This window comes from Phalangium opilio, unplaced genomic scaffold (assembly GCF_054372755.1).
Source record: "Phalangium opilio isolate 3A_F unplaced genomic scaffold, DU_Popi_V2 ptg000053l_1, whole genome shotgun sequence".
In the NCBI taxonomy this organism is placed as follows: Eukaryota; Metazoa; Arthropoda; class Arachnida; order Opiliones; family Phalangiidae; genus Phalangium; species Phalangium opilio.
Window position 1 is genome coordinate 3470506 of NW_028324172.1, and position 21608 is coordinate 3492113.

Genomic DNA, 21608 nt, shown 5'->3' on the forward strand with positions numbered 1-21608 from the left:
AACGCGGGAGGCTATAGTCAACCTCAGGCTCCGTTTAGCGAAGCTCAATCGCGTAGCGAACATTCCTAGCATAGAAGCCCTCTCCTCTGAAGTTGTTTCTTATATGGAATAGTCGAATATGTCTATTTGAAGGGATCTCGTGAAGCGCATACGCCATCACGAGTGAGATTTTCTCTAGGCTGCAATGAATCGGGCTGAAGACCTAGACGTAATTAATATGAGTTCTAAATATTATGATATCATGGCCCAAATAACAAAACTTTCAAACCGCTTCTCCTCTTCAAAAGACGCGAGTTTTCTCTTAAAGGGAGTGGGAAGTGGAAAATAAAGTGATTTTTTTATTGATTCTTCTACCAGTATGCATAATGAAAAATTCTGGAAATACCTCCCATTGATTTTAATATTCAAATAAGTTAAGATTTTAAGAATAATTTCAAAATAGGAACTCCGACCAATCCCGTAACGCCGTGCCATTTCGTTAACAAAATTTTCGTGGCACACTCAATGTCTCGTGCCACAATTGTCACATAGTGCAAATTTTTTCAAGTATCGCGACAAATTTATTCAACACGGAGCGTGCCAAGAGAAAATTGTTGATAAAAAAGCGGGGCGCTACGCGATTGGTCGGAGATCCCTATTTAAAATTATCCATGAAATTTCAAACTATTTGTCGTTTAAAAATCGTTCGGTGTTATTTCCTGGATGTTTCACGATGCAGATTGGTCTTAAAGAAGAATTAATAAAAAATTACTTTATTTTCCACTTCACCATCCCTTTAATGAACGTCTAATTTGTTTCAAAGTATTGCGCCAAATGACCAATCTTATATATATGCATAAAGTGTCATAACATCTAACAAGCATTATTACGACAAAGATTCGATACTCGATTATGAATTATCGCCAATCTAACAAGTTTGCCAGATTTTGAATAAAGGCTGATTACTCGTGACCTATTCATCCGAATGGAATTTGGTGAACACTTTTCAAATATGAATCGACCCCAAGGATTCCGAAAATCGCATTTATATCCTTGAGAATCCAATATTTTCAAAGTTGATAATTTTGACATTTCCGGTTTCCGGTATAAGTATGCAAAGGACAACTTTGGAACGGGTAAAATATGAAAGAGAAATGCAAAACTTTTATAACGCACTTTATTCCAGAGCGCTAGCTTGAATAGTTTTGAAATATAGTAAAATATGTGCGAAAACCGCAACGCGCAAAGACTTTTTTAACAGTCTGTACAACGATAAAGCCAAACTCCTTTTCACCGATACTGACAGTCTCACGTATTACATCGAGACGAATGATTTATACAAGGACTTGGCTCAAAAAGCACACCATTACGATTTCTCGGGGTACCCCACCGACCATCCGCTTTTTAGTAATAAGAATAAAAAGCGTCTGGGGAAATTCAAAGATGAGTTAAACGGTCTACCCATCCAAGAGTTCTGCGGCTTACGGCCGAAGATGTACTCCATTCTGTCTGCGAATGGTGAGAAGAAGACGGCCAAGGGCATCTGCAAAAGAGTTGTGAGGAAAAGCGTTTTTCACGCTGATTACCGAGATTGTCTCCTGAATCGGAAAATTACCACTGCAGAGATGAATCGCATCGTCAGTGCAAAACATAATCTCTACACAATACGGCAAAACAAGCTATGCTTGAACCCATGCGATGATAAGCGCTACATACTTGAAGATGGAATCACGACCCTTGCTCATGGACACGTTGATATACCAACATAGACCCTCACCGAACATAACTCTTGCTATTAATTTATATAAATTTTTGAATATATTCTGTATAATTTTAGTATAATTCAAAAATATTTGGTTCATATTTAAATTGTTTTAAGTGTTATTAAAAGTGAAAATTAAAGTTAAATACATTATTTTAATGAAAACCTGACTGAAAATTTCTTTCCTTTAAAATGCGTCTTTATCGTAAAATTCTCATCTCCAGAATCCTCTATCTTATCTACTAAGCCTACACTTTTTTCAGTGAAAGCGAGCGCCAAAACCCTCTAAAGTTCAGGAAGATACGATATAATGTATGTTTTGATATTATCGCATTTTGGTTTCTAATATGTTTATAGGTATTAACATAACAGAAAACTCTTCAAATTAATGAATTGCGATTAATTTTTTCTCGTAGGAAACTAAAAAAGCGGTTGAAAGAGACATGAAATGTCTATAGTTCAATTAAAAGTATCAGCAAAACACTAAAAATTGGTTAATGTTTCGCTAAATGTTTAGTAAAAGTAACGTTATTCGACTTAAATACATCTGATATTATTAATATATGACCATTATAAAACAGATAATGAAGTTGAATGACGAAAAACTGGTCGAAAGTGTTGCTAATCTACTAAAATGCGGATCGAACTGATGTAAAATGAAAGCGTTCGATTGAAAGCGAACTAATATGACTATAAGAAAGTGGATCAAAGTGTTGTCAAACTACTTAAAGGTGGTTCAAATCGCATTCAATGGAACTAAAAAAGCAGTTGAACGTTCATGAAATGACTAAAGTACAGCTGAAAGTATTGGTAAAACACCAAAAATATGTTTAAGTTTCGTTAAATGTCTAATAAAGACCACGCTATTCCACTTAAATTATTTTTTTACATTCTTATCAGCATGACAAGGAGTGCAAACCTAGTTTGATTTCTAATATATTATAATCATTTAAGTAACAGAAAGCCCCTTCAAATGACTGAAATGCGGTTGATTTAGTTCGTATGAAACTAAAAAGTGGTTGAAAGTGTCATGAAATAACATGAAATCATTCGGTTGAAAGCGAACTATTATGACTAAAAAAGTGTATCAAGATGTTGTTAAACTAGTAAAATGTTGTTGAAAACGTCGTCAAATGAATAAATTTTAATAAAAAGTAACGTGAAATGAATAATAATGTAGATAAGAGTTACGTCATTCGCCTAAACTACACTTGGAAAATTAAACAATTTATAACTGTTAAGTCACAACCTGTGCGGTGAAGGGACGGATCTCCGAATTCTAAGACCATAGAGGGCGCCGCCACCCACCTTTTTTCCAAAAAAGCGTCCTCTATGGTCTTAGAATTCGGAGATCCGTCCCTTCACCGCACAGGTTGTGACTTAACAGTTATAAATTGTTTAATTTTCCAAGTGTAGTTTAGGCGAATGACGTAACTCTTATCTACATTATTATTCATTTCACGTTGCTTTTTATTGAAATTTATTCATTTGACGACGTTTTCAACAACATTTTACTAGTTTAACAACATCTTGATACACTTTCTTAGTCATAATAGTTCGCTTTCAACCGAATGATTTCATGTTATTTCATGACACTTTCAACCACTTTTTAGTTTCATACGAACTAAATCAACCGCATTTCAGTCATTTGAAGGGGCTTTCTGTTACTTAAATGATTATAATATATTAGAAATCAAACTAGGTTTGCACTCCTTGTCATGCTGATAAGAATGTAAACAAATAATTTAAGTGGAATAGCGTGGTCTTTATTAGACATTTAACGAAACTTAAACCTATTTTTGGTGTTTTACCAATACTTACAATTGTACTTTAGTCATTTCATGAACGTTCAACTGCTTTTTTAGTTCCATTGAATGCGATTTGAACCACCTTTAAGTAGTTTGACAACACTTTGATCCACTTTCTTATAGTCATATTAGTTCGCTTTCAATCGAACGCTTTCATTTTACATCAGTTCGATCCGCATTTTAGTAGATTACCCTTACAGAAAATTTCTTAAGAACCCTTAAGAAATTTTTTAAGAGTTCATGGGAGTCTTTGGGAAGCGAAACCTAGGCAAAATATTTCTTAAGATTTCTTTCGAAAATGCTTAAGAATCTTTACGAGTCAATGTAAGGGAATAATATTGGGGAAATATTCTTAAGAAAGTTTTGGAAAATGTTTGGGAAGTTTAAGGAGTTAAAATAAAGGAATTTATTTGGGAAAATATTCTTAAGAAAATGTTTGGGAAGTTTAAGGATTTAAAATAGGGGAATATTATTGGAAAAATATTCTTAAGAAAGTTTCGGAAAATGTTTAGGAAGTGCAATTAAGGAACGTAGAGTAAGTTTATTTTTGGAAAATATTCTCAAATATGATTTGGAAAAAATATATAGGAATAAATAGAACTATCTGACGATTTTATTTTCTCGAGCTGCATTATTGAGAAATACATGATATTTAATAACAATTTTCAATAATTAATTGCCCTCCAAATTAATTCTAACCAAAATAAGTAATTTTTTACATTCCATATCTATTGTTATACATTTGTTGATACGAATAGTTTCAATACAGGCTAGGAATGGCGTTTCAGTTTCCTCAAACGTAAACATGGTATTTTGTAATAAATCGTTTTCCCTTTTCGTTTTTAACCTTTTGGCTGAAACTAAAACGTCATTGTCTGGCGTCGAATAAATGTTACATAGTTTAAGGAAAACAAAATCACCTTGATTTTCCACACACAAATAATTGTTATTGGTTTTGCCGCTTAAACTCTTTGGGCTAAGGAAAATACCATTGACAGTTACATTTTTATGCACAGTAAGGTTTTGAGCGTTTATATTTTTTTGTAATAATAAAAACTCGTCATTAATTGGTTGCTTATACCGTGGGTTCGACTTTCCCAATACTACAGACTTAAATTCAAGATTTGTTGAAGGAAACAGACTATAAAATTTAGTCAAAGAGTAGAAAAATGTTTCAAGCAAAGGCTTTTTTTAAACGCATCATTTTCTATAACTAGTGTAGGCAAGAACTGCAGGAACAAGAACTTTGGGGAAATTTGTAATTGTATGAATTGAGTTCCACTAAACAACTTTAACAATCGTCCATTATTAGATTCGAAAGGAAATGCTGAATAACACCACAAGGGTCCACAATTTGATACACAATCCACTAGATGAAGGATTTGATGAACATTAAATGACATATACTCAGAACCATAAAGCTTTTCATACTCAGCCAAAAACTGACTAACTATTTCTCGCACTTCAAACAAACAATCAGTTTGAATGGTTTTTGCTAATAAAGCATGATTAATGGCTATTAATTTCATCCAATTTTTGTAAAATTTTCGAGGTAAAATTCCTTTTAACACTACAGGTGAGTAAAAAAGAGCCCAATTTCTCCATTCTGATGCTTTCCAATAAGCCCGTGTATCGAAGGACCTTGGCTTTCTTGAAAACTCCTTAGGCACTTTTATTGCTAAAAGTGTTAAATCTAGGTCTTTGATTTTAGTTCCAATGTAAAAATCTTTAGTATGATTTTTAGTGTCTAGCCAAAGGTTTGTTGTATTTCTAAAAACTCCGAGGCATAAGCAATGCATATAATCCACCATTACATCTTCCACTATATCAAAATAATTCAGACGTAAAAGAACTGATGGTCCCTTTATCCCATTGGTAAAATAACTTGTCCTTACAGCTTCCTTAGCGTCATTCACTACACTAATGTGGCTGCGTTTCAAAACATTGCTATGGTCTTTAAATGGATACACCCTCGTATTACTAACATAAATTCCAGGGTGTAAACACCAAGGGCAACCATACTCTCCATTGAATTGGGTCATATTGAGCATTATGCATCGAGCAATTGAGTCCACTGCACAAGGCCCAGGATAAACTCTTGAGTGAATTTTCTTCTTATCTTTAGTTTCCCAAGTTATTCCTTGTGAAGACAAAGCATTCATCGATTCAACAAATGGCTTCAAATAGCAGTTCATGTTAGGTTTATTATAGCCAAACCAAAGGCCGGCAATCAAAGTATTACGTGCCCTAGCTTTCAGTGGAAGCTCATTAACAGTTAATTGAAGTGGCCATATATTGAACTTGGATGACTGAAAAATTGGAACACCATCAGTGTTCCAAGTTACTGATATGTCCTGTTCACGTAATTTTTTTTTCCGGTACTTAGTGGAATGCGTTATATCGGATACATCAAAATATTCATCGTTACTAGATAAAACAGGGTTTGAGAGCTCCAAAAGGTTCTGCAGTTGGCTGGGAAGATCATATACTAAGAAATAAGAACCATCTTTCAGCAAAGTTTCTACATTCAGGGACTCATGGCAAATATCACAATCCAAATTTTCTTCAGAATTTCGAATTGGTCCAAGATAGTTATATTTGCAAGATTTGCAAAAATAATGAGGTTCTACAAATGACTTTGAACTCGAAAAATACTTGAGAAACAAATATTTTGTTGTTGGGAAGTTTGCGTTAGAATTAACTGGTAAATGCCAGCGTATAAGTTGAAGCAGACTTGATGTGGCTTCCTCTGACAAATGGAACCGTAGGATGTGAGCCATTATTAATAGTGCACTTTCCTTCTTAGATAGATGACTTCCTTCATATAGCAATTCATCCTAAACCCAGGAAGTATTTAAGTTAAAACAACAAATCAAGGATAGAGTATTTGATTATAGTCCAAGATTTCAATAAAAGAACAAGTTTAAATGTTTCATTGATGGTTATAAGTATAACTTACCAAGTCATTTTTAATCGCATCTGAATCATTACAATATTCATTATTAACTTCGGGTTCCTTGTCAGAGTCACTGGAATACTCAGATGAGAGATCTGAATTACTTTCTACATTACTTTTGTTAATATTTCTAAAAATCAGGGTATAAAATGTAATTAGAAAACTACATATTGGGAATTTCCACCAATTCCAAAAGCTGAAAAATAGATAATTACTTTAAATCGTCTACATGCGGTTCATTTATGGATAATTCATAATTTTCATCTTCGATGGCATGATCCAAGTTCCAAGAACTAGGGTCATTTTCCGTATGAGTTGCGTTATACCCACTGTCGCTTTCCTGTTCAGATTGAGACTCGGTATCTGAATAGGACGACTCCTGCAAGCTAACATTCTTCTTACGGTCCATGCATTTTATTGAGGTTTTCAGTCTTTTTTATATCGCACCAGTGATCTGCGCGGTATTAAATTTCTGTCTGACCACAAATACGCGCGATACTTTCGTTTCGTTGGGGGCATATTTAATTTCAAGCTTTCTAAATTTTTTGAAGCCGATACACTTAATTAATTAATTAATTAAATAAAACAAAACTGATAGAGCGAGAACTACTAAGCCTAACAACTGAACTAAAAAAAATTGCAGAAAACGGTATGACACACGTGACACAATGACGTAGAGAGAGTAAAGGGACGGAAAACTTTAGCTTATTTCCGACACAGGTACGCTGTACGTTACAGGCTGAATCATGGCCAACTTAGATCATCTCCTCCTACAGGCGACGGAGGAGATCATCTAAGTTGGCCGTGGCTGAATAAACCACAAAGAGAGAACGTCTTGTGGTTTCATATTCAACAACTCTTCACTGTGAGATCTACGTTGAAAAAACACCAAAATATATATGCGAGATTACAGTAGAGTAAACAGTAGATCAGTTTTTCTCACGTGGTGTTGAAAAAATAAAGCCCGGGGCCAAGCTACGTGGCAGGATTTATCCATTGTTGGAGAGTCTAAGGAGATACGAGAACGGGAAAACCCCCAACCTAGGCTCGTGGTGCTTTGTTCACTTTCGAAAACGAGTTAATCGGAGGGAGTTTAGCATATTTTCAAAGAGAGATTTTTCCGTTTCGGACGATTGAAGCTGGTTCCTTTCTCAGTTTAGCCGTTAATTATCGAAGTAAGTTTAAAACTTTTAATTTATCTTGATAATTGCATGTTAAGACAGTAACTTGACCCTCCATTGTATATATGGGGTGTGATAGTGGAATAGTTCTGGTAAGGTTAGGGAAACTTATTGCGTGGGTACATGGTTAGGGTTAAGTTACATCTTCTAACCGTTAACCATTTGAACTTTTTTTCATTGTAATTAATTTTGGCAATTTTTAAGAATAGCCCCTGCTCGGAATTTTTAATTTTCTTTGGGGATTTTTTATGAATATTAAAGCTCTTAGATATGGCTAAGTCGTCAAAAACCAAGAATGGATTGCACATGCTGATTAAATGGACTGAAGAAGAATCATGGGATAATTATTCAATTCGAAAATTAGTGGATAAAGGTCTTGCGAATGAAATTGCCTGTGCAACTGATTATACAAAATTTAAAAATATTGTTACCGACATAATATGGAATGATGAAACCTCTCCCGCAACCTTGCTTGATTTTGGTAAGTACGCTAATTTATTCCTTTAGTGGTCCTGCTTTTAGTGAGCGGCTAAATGTGCACCTGTTTTGTTATTATCAAGTTAATAAATTACCGCCTGCTCAAAAATATTATTAAATTGGAAAGTCTTTACCCCAAAATAGAGTAATTTCTTTCCCATATACGGCAACGTCATAACCCTCTATCTCTTACCTTAGTGATATCCCCCCTCCCCTTCCCTTCCGGAGGCAAATAGTATTCTCTAGTACAAAGTTGCCCCTAACGTAGGGGGTACACAGTTCACTCCCCCTCTCAACCGAAATTACTCTATATTGCTACCTTAAGTTGTAACTGGACTGCTATCAATTATATGTAGTCATTAGGCATCTGGTAAATGATTGCTATGCATAAAAGGCAAGTCACCGTGTTAGGTTAAAATATATTTTGTCAAATTTTATCAGTTAAATTGGATTAATCTGTTAAATTGGATTAATCAGTTAAATTGGATTAATCAGTTAAATTGGATTAATCAGTTAAATTGGATAAATTTTAAATTTAATAAATTCGATACATTTTAGTTAAATTTTTAGTTAATATTTGAGTAGTTTTTATTTTAATAAAAATATTGATTAATTTAAAATTTTGTTAAATTTTAATTTATCTACTGTAAGGATCTAAGTCCTCAGAGTGATCTGCCTCTTGTGTATATCTATGCCTATTACCTTTGGCTCTTGGTTTATTGATAAATTTATATTAACAGTCTTAGCAATAAAAGTTTCAAGTTACGAGATAAATTCTTGGTACCTGTTCGAGAAAAAGACTACAGAACTTAGTAATTATGGCTTTTGCTTAATTATTTATAAAAATTGCAGCCTACAAAGGACCCTTTTTGACTTGGGAAAATTTGATTTGCATTAAAATATGGTTCCATTTTAATCTGCAATTGTGTACCTAAATAATTTTGTTTCTCTGGTATTTTAAGTGGGTGAAATGGAAAAGGGTTAAAACTTAAAATTTTTGAAGAGAAATTTTAGTTTTATTCGCGAATTTCAAGTAGATTTCAAAGTTTGAAATCATACTGATTAATTTTCTACATGTTCGAAGTTTTAGGCTTAACTGATTAATTTTAAGTCAATGTGGAGCTAATAGTAATTTAGACCTTCCAAATTCATACCTTTTTTAAATGTATAGATCGTTTTCTAAAGTCAGAAATATTTTTTATAGGAACAAATGGGGAAATGGAGAAATTATGGCATAAGGTCCGCAAAAATCGCTGCGGCACTAGCATTGATCAAAATTTAGTAGATCGTGAAGTAGGTAGGAGGGCCAATCATAGACAGAAGGATGAATTATTGAAACAGGTAAAAAGAACACACGTCTACTAAGAATTAAAGCAAATCCACTTTAAAACTAACAATTCCAATATATTAGCAAAACAAACAAATAATGACTGAATTGCATAACCAAGAGGAAGATGAAAAAGAAATTCTACTGGAGAAAATTGAAAAACTTAAAAACAAAAATAAAAGACTGAAAGAAGAAAATGAAAGTTTAAGGAAAGCAGCAGGTAGTGCCAATTTCGATTATCTGTTTATGAAATATCATCCTAATGTAGTTTAATTATTTAAAAATTTTATAGATATTGATCGTTGGTTAAAACGTCTAAAGAGGATTCACGAGAAGTGTGAAAACTCGCATAGCGAAAACCGTCCGAAACCCCTTGAAATAGACGAAATGGTAAGGAAATGAACTGCTTTTAAATAATTTCTACAATTTCTATAACTATGCTTAATCTCATTTTATATTTTCAACAAGAATATTATTTTGCAATTCTAAATGAAAACTTATTTGGTTTTTAGATTGACATTGGTGATTCTGTGTTCATAAAAAAATCGGATCTCACTCAAGCGGAATTTACCGCAAGCGGGAATGGTACCATTTTTGCAAGGAGCATACTTGTCAAAATATTTTCTGAGGACGAAATGGCAAACACCTCTCTCACGGGGAAGCAATCGATTTTCTCGGTAAATTACAAATGGGTAATAATTACCGTGGTAACTTACCACCGAATTCTCAATTTTTATTTAAAATGGTCTAAAAGCTCTGGCCACGCATGCAAATAAAGTCCATTTTCTTTGGCCCTCCCGTGGCCCAACCTAAAATTTTTAGCTGGTGACGGTGCTGCCTTCAGCAACGTCACGGGAAAAGCAAGCGCGAAGAAGGAAATGCCACTTAATCCCATTGTTTATACGTAATCGGTTTTCTAAATATTCCACGAGGGATGACTTAATTTTGTCTATTAGGAGTTGAGGATCTGTTTCAATTTCAGGTGGAGTATAACGCGAACTGATTACAATCTCATCTAAAGCTTTCACTTCATCCATGTATTCTGATACGTCGCGGATATCATCAAGCTCATCAAAATTTATGAACTCACTTTCCGGGTTTTTTAATGATTCAGAGGTGGACGATGGTGGTGATTGATGCGTATTATTATTTGAAGGTGTTGCTTTAACTTCACTAGAATCGTTTACTCGGTTTGTCGATGATTCAATAACAGATGGTGGTGAGACAGTTTGATCACTTGACTGTGGAACTTGAACATTATTCAAATCGGAAGTAGTTACTGTTGAATTGTTATTATTACAAATACTTTTGAGTGTCGCTTTAGATTATCTTTACGAGAAAAAGATTTCCCACAAACGTGACAATTAAACGTTTGACCGTTGTGTTTTGCCAACACGTGACGTTTTAAAGCGTCTCCTTGAGTGAACTCTTTGAAACATATCGTACACGCAAACATTGTATATTAAAGAAATCTTAAATGTGGTACAATAGTGAAGAGTTTTACACATTCTACTCTAAGTTTTGATTTGACTGTTTTTATATGCACCCATATTTTTCATTGTTTATTTTATATGCTTAAGAATCTTAAGAATAAGTAAGTGAAGTGGTGGTGATAGTAAGAGTGTTTTTGGAATTGCTAGAAGGGAATTTCACAGAGAAACTTGTTAAGTACTTATTTCATTTATTAAAATTGTGGATGCAATAATATTTTCTAAATCTTTGTTCTCAACAACAGTTTTAACTTTTTTTTAAATTTTTATCATTGTCTTCTGGACGTATTCTCTTCCCTCCCCCTCCGTTCACTTTGGAAATAGATGATTGTGAAGACGAAGCTTTATTCGGACTCTCCTTGAAAAAAGCTAGGAAGTTGTCACATATCTCCTCTTCTTTATCAATCTAGAAAGTAATGAGTCAGGGTATTTCTGTATTACTATATATATTAATTACTATTTAAAATCATGTCTTATTTTAAAATAGTTTTTCGAGAATTGTCCGATCCTCTCAAATATTTTTTCTATATTGACAAACGTAGCTAGGTGTACATCCACGTAGCCCTTAGCTTATTGAACGTCGATTTCACGACAATACTAATTTTTATACTTCCGTATAATGATTTCCATTATACGGAAGGTAAACTTGGGCGAGTTTTGTTTCACTGGTATGGGGTTACTTATGAGCGAAAATCTTAAAACTTGAACTTGATTTTCCATATTGATTTTTACCTCTCCGAGTCACGAATCTCACCGAGAGGTTCTAATTTCGACGTATCTGTCTGTGTGCCTGTCTGTCTGTCTTTGTGTGTCTGTCAGGCTGTTGTTATTGACTTACACCCCAGGGGACCGCGTTTGCAGTTTCCGAATCGAAGCAAATGTGTTCGCTATTTCCGGACTGCATTCACAGTTCCCGGAAAATTCAAAACTTGAATCTATCCACAAATCAACTGGCCACTATTACTTCATCTGACTAGTCAATTGTCCATTCCACATGAATACCAATCTGTATTTATTGGCTTCAAACATCACCACCTTTTGGTCTTTGTCCATTCCACATGGACACCAGTCTGTACACCTGGCTTCTATTCCATCATCATCCTTAAGGTTAAGACATACGCGGCGATCGACCAGGGTTACGAGAAACGTCTAGCCTTCCATTGACGGGGTCTTCCGCCAAGGTTCACGCAATTGCGATGTTCTTATCCATAGCTGCGATTCGAAACCCTTATATACTACCTATTTGAGTAAGGCGAAAACAACAGTCGTATCCTTCAATTCAAGCGCCAATAATAGTCAAGCCTCTCAAGATTGTTTAATTGTTCTTTTTAAAAAGGCTGTAACGCTGAATAAGGTGAATAACTAACCATGAAAATTTATTATAATAATTATATTTATTTAAGTATTTAAGATAATCTTGTCTCTCAACTCAAAATTAATAAGGAAAGGGTAAAACAGCAGTCTATGTGTTTGTCTGTGTGTCTGTCCGTTGTTACACTAGTGCACCGCGTTGGCAGTTCGCCTTGTGTTGATGTTGAAAGAAATCCTACAAAAGCTTAATATTCCCTTTTCCGTAAATATAAAGTGAATACGTGGAAATATTTTTCGTAATTTCGATGTCTTTAGTAGTTTTGTAGCCTGAAAGCTCTGTTTCATTTTGATATCCCAAAAATATTTTTTATATTATTCTAGTCTTGGTTCTAGTCTTGGTTCTTGTATTGGTTCTAGGTCCCGTCTGGGCTCGGGGTCTTGTCCATCTTCATCCGAGTCGTCACCATCCGAACTTGTATCCAAATGATGATTGGGCCAATGCATATTGAAACAATATGTATACTCTTCATTCTTCGTATCATTGTGCTCCTGAATCCCCAATTTATATTCATTGAATGACACGTGTTTGGTTTCAATTATCATCCTCTCCCTTGGGAACCAAATACGATACCCCTTTTTATGAAATGCATAGCCAACCATAATTCCTAATTTCGCTCTATTTTCTAACTTATTTCGATGTTGCTTCGGCAAATAGGTGAAAGCCAAACAGCCATATCGCTTTAGATGTCGTACCGAAGGTTTCCGATTGGACCATCTCTCCTCTGGTACTTGGTCCGCAATCTTGGAATGGGGTAAACGATTAGAAAGATAATTGAATGCGCATAGTGCTTCTCCCCATAGATACTGTGGTAGTTTACTATCCTCTAGTAAGGTTCTTACGCCATCCATGAGCGTGCGGTTATACCGCTCCGCTACCCCATTCATCTCGGGTGAATGTGTATTGGATCTCTCTATCTGAACCCCATCTTTTCTACAACATTCTTCAAACTAACTTGCTGTATACTCAAGCCCATTATCTGTTCTCAGGTGCCTTAATTTTCCCCTGTCTGTCTTTCGGCCCATGACTTATATTCCTGATATTTCTGGAAAGCTTCATTCTTTGAGCGCATTAAATAGACCATGGCTCTCCGAGAATAATCATCGATAAAGGTTATAAAATATGATAATCCGCCCATTGAAGCCTTAGGCGCCGGTCCCCAGATGTCGGAATGTACCAGTTTGTAATACCCCATTCGATTTAATGTCTTTTATCGCCCTTGATATTTCTTTTGTGGCCTTTGATAGTTTGCATGGTACACACGATTCCATTTCCCCTTTAACTTTTGATAAGCCTATCACCATATCTTTTACTTCCAACTCCTTTAGTCTTCTCGGATTCGGGTGACCCAGCCTCTTATGCCACATATCTACCTCACTCAGGTGACTAACTTGCCTCTCTGGACGACATTCTGATCTAGCTTGTATCTTAGGTACTCCTGGTAGACCCGTATTAACCTGGACATCTACGATATATAAGTTACTATCCGGACTTAAATACGAGATCATTAGTGTCACTCTTGTCTTCGTAAATACTTCAATTTTTCCATTGCCAATCATGGCACTGTATCCAGACTCGTCGATTAGTCTCGCTGAGATCAAATTTCTACAATAGCCCGGGACGTATACAACCCCTCTTAATGTAATACGATGTTTATTCTTGTACTGTAAAACTATATCGCCCCTTTCCACGGCTTTTGCCGTGCCTTGTGCTATCGTTGCCGATGTCTCTACGTTTTAATAATTGTAGAAATATTCTCTCTTATTGCAGAAATGGTGCGTGGCCGCTGAATCATACATCCATCCCTCTTGATCATTGCTGCTTGACAGACATGCTACCATTGAACTATACGTAGCCTGCTCGTTAGCCATCCTTCCATCAGTAACTTCGTAGTTTTCCAAATCATCATTTACACTTGCTATTGCCGATAAGAGTGTATGTTCATTTAGTCGGTTCCTAGGCCTTAGACCATTCCCATTATTTCTATGACTATGTCTATCCTGGCAGTCCCTGTCCCAATGTCCTCTTCTGTTACAGTTATGACATCTGTCATCCCTCGTCCTGTCATTTCCATCTGATCTATTATTTTTAACCCTGAACCTATCGTTCCTTCTACAATCCTTTGTCATATGCTTTTTCTTCTTACAATTTTCGCAATATAAACCTTGCCGACCATCTGGTTCTTGGGTTCTAATGCCTCTAGATCTCTGATATGACCCCTTATATGAAACCATAGCCGTTGTACCGAAATCTTCTACGGGTGTAGGTCCTATCGTTCTCTTCCGTCTATCATACTCGGCAATTAAATGTTCTTTTACCTTAGCAGATGTGAAACTAGCGCTTCCTCCGTTAAACAGGTATTGCACTACGCTCTGGCACTCATCTGGTAGACCATGAACCATTTGGAATGCAATTTCATCATCCTCCAACTGCCTCTTTGCTAGCGCCAAATCACTGGCAACTTCCTTGACCCTTGCCAAATACACGGCCATCGTTTCAGGTGGTGTAAACTTCATAGTGATGAACTTCTTCCTAAGCGCTCCAATTCGAGTCAATGACTTAGGCTCAAAAAGATCCTCTAATCCTTTCCAAACCTCGGTTGCGGTGGCATACTCTTTAATTACCCGCTTGTGCTGATCATCTACGGCCAAAGTCAAACGTGATAAAGCTTGATCATGCTTCCTCTCATATCTCTCGATTTCCTCCGTCTTTGCCGTTTTCTCATCTGGTTTAGCCTTGGTCCCATCCACTATTCTCCATAAGCCACCGTCTAATAGCCATGCTCTCATATCTACTTTCCATTGTTCATAGTTCTCACCATCAAGTTTTTAAACGGTACCGATCCAAATCCCTCAGCCATTTTTAAAATTTGGCTCAAATTATTTTCCGAAACGTTTCACGATCTAACCCTAACCACGCTCTGCTACCACTTGTAACGGGAAGAGGGGGCGTTAGGTTGGCCGAGGCTTACGTTGGCTCTAACTAATAAATAATCACCACGTCTATAGAATAACTCAACAATTTATTAACATATTAAAACTAATAACTTCTGTTAAAATAACATCTGGGTTACAAAATATTACACCCCACACGACCCGCACTTATCGTGAAACATTAACTATACATCGTGGTGGACGGCGAGAGAGTAATCTTTTGTTACACAATTCTATTGACTAAACATTCCACTGACTATCTAATTCTACTTTCTAGTACAGGACTACTAACATGGTGCGTGTGGTTAGCCGGATTGATGGTGCATGTGGTTAGCAAGCATAAACCAATAGATAGACGCAAGCTAAAGGACAAGGGTATTTTCTTTAAACCAAAAGAGGTACTTTTTAATTCGGTTTTAAAATACGGCGTTAAAAATATATCTTTAAATTGCAATGAAAATTTTAAGATAATAAACCCAAACATTTGGCTATATTCGGTCCAACGGGATTCGGTTCAATGGGACATTCGGTCTAATGGGAATCGGTCCAATGGGCCAGCAGTGTTTTCATTTTTGGACCCAAGTTTGTAAATCGAAGAGAACGTGTTCGAAATTTCTGGACTGCATTCACACTTCAGGGAAATTCGAATTTTTTTATTTCACTACCTTGACTATTGCGCGTTTAATAGTGGCTTTAAAGTATATATATAAAAATGGACTTGGTTTGCCCAAGCCTAAAAAACAAAACGATAAGAGTTTTTTCCAGTTGACTGAAGCTCGGATATTTTATTTTTCTATATAATTTTAAAGACAATCCGTGTTTTACTACTCATGGGAATTTAATTCAATCTCCTGATTTTACTGGTAATGGATTTATTTCCTATAAATTAATTGAAATAAAAAATTACTTATCTCAGATTTTTCATGATAAAATTTTACGAAAATGAAATCTGACATAAGTAATTTTTTATTTCAAATAATTTATAGGAAATAGATCCATTACCAGTAAAATCAGGATATTGAATTAAATTCTATAGAGTAGAAAGATACGGATTGTCTTTAAAATTATATAGAAAAATAAAATATCCGAGCTTCAGTCAACTGAACTGTCTTTTAGGCTTGGGCAAACCAAGTCCATTTTTTATATAATATCTGTTTCTTCAGTCTGCATTTGTATTAATCTATTATAAAACAGTTTTTTGCCTGAAATGCGAAATTTTTCACTTCTAGGACGAGGTTAAAAATGGTTCTACACTTCTACTAATTCTTATAAGATACGGCTCACAATTCGTTTTAGAACCCGAGCTTAATAGTCAACTTCATAACCAAAATCATGCCACGATTTTTAAACTATCAAAGCCGTATCTTTTACAGTCCACTTTACGTTTGCAATTATCCATGACATTGCATTCACTGCTCTTGTACGTTTACAGTGAGTGGCACCGGGGCCAGTTATTTTAATTAAAATACCTAGGCCACAGGTCCAGTTTTAAAAAAATCCTTATTTCCAACACTGATCCATCTATCCTTCAAGCGTTTACAATCACCCATTGCATAGACTCACTCAATAGTCTGCCTAAGCATGGATTTATAATAGAAGCTTACGCTTCCTTGATATTTCACTCACCTTAATACGCGCACAACATTTATTCCTCGTATGAAATAGTACCAGCCTGGCACGCGCTATTGTGACGTAGAATTTGAGGCAAATACAGAGGGGGGGGGGTTGAAGTTTTTCACGTGATCGAGTTCTGATTTTTAATAGCGCGCGCGAAATTATTTTTAGAAAAGCGCGCGCGCACGCGCGCCGAAAGAAAAAAGTTTGCCTCAATTTCTACGTCATCAGCCCCCCCAGTCCCCACCCGCGCGAATATTTATGACATAAATGTGTTTAAAATCAAAATGCCTTACTGAAGGCTACAGTGAAATATCCATGAAGCGTTAGCTTCTATTATAAATCCATGGCCTAAGTAAGGCAACTTAAGCCTTGGTCGAAACTTACATCTAAAATATAAATTAAAAAGGTATCTTAAGTATAGAATTTCAACCGAGACACATAATTAAACGAAAATTAGACCCGCCAGAGAAATGTTTAATAAATATAGTGTTATATTTATTGAAAAATATCAAGTTAAAGTTTCAAGGCGGTGAAATGGCAAATTAGCGTCGTCTACTGTAGAGTAACGAACAATTAGCGTCGTCTGCTGTAGAATAATATTTTGAGGTACTTACATTTTTAATTAAATTAACATACTTAGACTTAATTAAATTTGATGAAACTTGAAAAAGGCACACCTTGAATAGTTACTTGTTAATTTAAAAGTATTCCGAAAGCAAACTTCCATGTAGTTTTTAAATGATTCGATGTACAGGAGCACCAAAAACCCCATGTTATTCCTAGGGGAAAATCGGCGAAAATCTGTGAATTTTCATTTAACATTACGGGAGGGTGTGGGATCTTATCTAGAAGGGCCTACCGGCCCTCTAGAATACGAAAGGGGTATACTCAGTAAATAGTAAAAATTTAACAATAGAATTTTTCCTGGAATTGAATAGTACGAAACTAGCGGCGCGCGTGGGGTTAACGCCCCCGCGGGGGTGAGTCTCAGGGGGGAAGAAACTCGCGGCGCGCGCGGGGAACTCGCGAAGATTCCCCGCGGCGGCGGCGGTGAACAGTTCATACCATTAAAATGTGCTAATTTTAGTTCCCACGCTCTTAATTTATACCTCTACGGTGGTACCAAGTGGGGCCCTATATTACTAAAAACGCATTCGCGTGAACCCATGGTGGAAGCCCTGCCATGGGGAGGCTAGACGTTTCTTAACACCAAACGATAACGATGGAGAAGAAGCCGGAATGGACAAAGACCAGAAGATGGTGGTGCACAGAAGCTGGTGTCAATGTAGGATTGACGAAGAAGAGAAGATGGTGGTGCATAGAAGCTGGTGTCAATGTGGGATTGACGAAGAACAGAAGATGGTGGTGCTTACGAGCCAGCAAGTACAGGCTACTGTCCATGTGGGATGGACAAAGACTAGCAGATTGTGGTCCTTAGAAGCCAGTTAGTAAAGACTGGTGCTGGTAGATGAATGGCCAAATTTCCGTGAACCGCGAACGCGTTCCGGAAGTCGGGTATTTGTTTGCTCCGATTTGTAAACTGCGAACGCGGTCACGTGGGGTCTGACAGACAGACAGACACACAGACAGACAGACAGACACGGCCGGTGTAATACCTCTCCGTGACATACGTCACTCGGAGAGGTAATAATGGTTAGACGTGATTTACTATTGTCAAGCTGACGGTCTATAAGACCTTATTCTATTTCCTTGTAATAATTTTACGAAACACTGATTAAAACAAGGGGTGTGCGAGCCTTCATTTCTGGCTTTCGAGCCGAGTCTGAACCTTAAAAATTCCGGATTCGAACATTTACACTTGTCAAAATTATTTATTCGAGTAGGCCTAATTAACAAGCCTTAAAATGTCTATACTTGTCCCCATTCCTTCTCAAAATTAAATAAACTACATGGGTAGAGCAAAATAATGCCCAAAAAACCCGCTGCTTAGCGAGCTGACCAAAATCCAGGTTTAAAAAGTCCCCTATACAAAAGGCGTAGCCCGAGGGAAAAGCAGAGACGGAAGATATTTTTCTCCTCCTTGTTTCTGGAATGACGTCATTTTTAAAATTGCCTATTGGTTTGCGGGATTTCCTTTTAAATGATCTCTACGAGCACTCAAAAGAGATTCAAATTTGAATTCGTGTCTTAATTACCTCGGGCTTCAATCATTTTCCGACAATACACCACTTCTATGTAAAAGAGACGGAAAGACACGAGAGTAAAATTTTCCTTCCATCTGAACTTTTAGGGTCTGTGTTGTGGGGTTACCGCCCGGTTTTACCGAAAACCGGTTTTTTCAATCCCGGAGCACCGGTTTTTTAAAATGAAAACCGAAAACCGAATCGGAATTAAAAGTTTTCCATTTTCGTCGCTTAATGTTATTTAGCTACGGTTGGCTGCTCACAATCTACCACCATGGAGCAATATCAAAGGAGGCATAGATGCGTATAATGCAATTTTAATGGAACTTTCGTTCTCACTCCAAGAAAATTACTCCATCTATCGAGTAATTATTCATTGGCCTATTCTAGAATGCCAATTGAAAACGGCATTACTTAACACCTATTGGTACTAACCACTCGGTACTAAAATTTCGTCTTTGAGTTTACGTTTGAGTATCGCATTTTACAACATTTGTCATAAACGACCGGATAAAAACCGGTTTTTTTGTCCAGTTTTTTGAATCGGTTAAACCGGCCATAAAAATTAATCGCTTAACCGAAAACCGGTTTTTTTTCTGGGAAGTTGACATCCCTACCTTACGGGACGAGGTACATTTTTGCCTTCCATCTCGCCTTTTAATGTCTGCGCCGTAGGCTTGCGGGATCGTGAGTGTTCGCATAGTAAGCAAGGGATTTAACACTCTAGATTTCCCGATACTAAATTTTGCTTCCCTTTATTAAAGAAGGTGTGATACGTTTTTAGTGTAAAGGTAATTCAGGGTCACATATACATGGATATTTTCTGTACGGCGACTGAAGGCGAAAGCTCGGATTCAAATCTTTATATTAATTATGTATGCCTTATATCATAATTGTATTGCCTTTAAATGATGTAACGTATGCTAGTGTATATAACTGTCGAAGAAAATAATTAATATTAATTATATATAATTAAATATTTAAGAAAAGCCACTAGCTAGGAAACTAGAGATTAAAATTTAAATCTCGGATAGAAAACCACTACAATATTCTACCCAACCTATTCTTTATGTTTATATGGAATATTCCAGTAGAGATTGCTTCTTCGCTGCCATTACTAGTGCTTATGGTGTAGTAAACAGTCAGTGTTAGAGAATTTGGGCTAGAAGTATTATATCATGCATTTTACTTTAGTAGTGTTAGTTATAATCAGCACGCTAAAGAATCCCTCTAAAGGAATCTGTTAAGTCCTTTTCTACTTCCAGGGTACGATAACATACCATCAGAAAAGGTGAAACTCTCAAGGGTTTCATTATATACCTAATCTTTCCAAAATGATTTTTCGAAATCATTTAATACCCGCACTGTGAGACAACTAAAAAAATAGGTCTATGGGTACTAAAAAGGTCGCGGAGGTATTTTGTAGTACCTTCAAAATACCTTTTTTTAACAGTGTAATTAAAATCAAACGTCTTGAGCTTACATAAAGTTTAGATTTTAAAAACATTTGCAGGCAGTTTCTTGTTGAAGATCATGTGCAAATAGAACGTTTCATAAACGCTTTCTCCTACGTGGAATAATCTTTTTTGTTTAGCCAATTGCACAGAAAATGCCTTAATCAAGAATTCTAGCATCGCGTCTTCGGTGAATACCAAAGCCGTTCCTTTACAAAATTTCTTATCCAACTGGTTCTCCGGATTCACATAATAGTGGCCGTTCAGAGCCATTCTTTCTCGAAGCTTTGCGTACGTTGAATGTGATCCCCGAAAAAAATAAATCAAACAAATGTGCTCGTAATATTTTATGTGGTTTGGCTTTGTTACTATATTTGAACGCACCTCTATCGTGTTCCTAAAAGATCCTCCAAAGATATAAGATTCCAAATTGGGTTTTCTCAGCAAATCTTCTTTGGAGTTAACAGGATCTGATCGCGAAATAACCACTTCTAGCTTCATGGAACTATAATAGCACCATATTTGAACAAACGACGCCAGAGTCCAGGATCCAAGCAAAATCCTTGTTGGCAATCTCCGTCCCAAAACAGATAAATCAGCTGAAGTTACGATATTATTTAAAGTAAATTATTTAAAACAATGTTACATCGATTGTAAAGTTTAACATTAAAGTTGCATTTTAAAAGCGGTTTCAATTATTTTACAAGCCATTAAGGTTTATTAGCATTAGCTGTACATTTTTGCGCAAATACAAATTTTTTATAACAGCTTCTAACAAGGTGCCATTGTTATATGCAACAATTGCGAACACGTACTTACTAATTAACAGCCTATGAAAACATTAACCAAATATTGGTGTAACTTAAATAGTACTCAACAATTTAAAACAAGATGGAGCAAGAATATCCAAACTGTTCGAAATGAATTTGAGAAGTTTATATTGTGCTCTTGCAAAACGGATACTTGAGTAATGAAAAGATACGTGGCTGATACCACCACAATGGCCACTATGGTACAAAGAAAAATTACTGAATCCAGTATAAGAAGTTTCATGGGTTCACTTGTTAAATAGTCTCCATCACGAGGTAATGTACTGACTATGACTAGGCCA

General features: G+C 36.1%; 2 protein-coding genes across 3 annotated transcripts; one reads left to right on the forward strand and one right to left on the reverse strand.

Annotated features, from left to right (window-relative positions):
- Nucleotides 1–5359: 5359 nt before the first annotated feature.
- LOC149673086 (uncharacterized) lies at nt 5360–6914 on the reverse strand. Its single transcript, XM_089840192.1, has 4 exons — nt 6721–6914; nt 6509–6635; nt 5445–6386; nt 5360–5371 (listed from the first exon to the last, which is right to left on the reverse strand). Exons 1-4 carry the CDS (start codon nt 6912–6914, stop codon nt 5360–5362), a joined length of 1275 nt encoding a protein of 424 aa, XP_089696318.1.
- A 640-nt stretch (nt 6915–7554) lies between these two features.
- Nucleotides 7555–10508, forward strand: LOC149673087 (uncharacterized). Of its 2 annotated transcripts, XM_089840281.1 has the most exons (7): nt 7555–7680; nt 7948–8167; nt 8904–8975; nt 9368–9504; nt 9575–9710; nt 9783–9880; nt 10003–10508. In XM_089840281.1, exons 2-7 carry the CDS (start codon nt 7957–7959, stop codon nt 10264–10266), a joined length of 918 nt encoding a protein of 305 aa, XP_089696407.1. In that variant the 5' UTR covers nt 7555–7680; nt 7948–7956; the 3' UTR covers nt 10267–10508. The 2 variants fall into 2 exon arrangements, with proteins under 2 accessions (XP_089696407.1, XP_089696408.1); XM_089840282.1 differs by lacking the exon at nt 8904–8975.
- The last annotated feature ends 11100 nt before the right edge of the window (nt 10509–21608 follow it).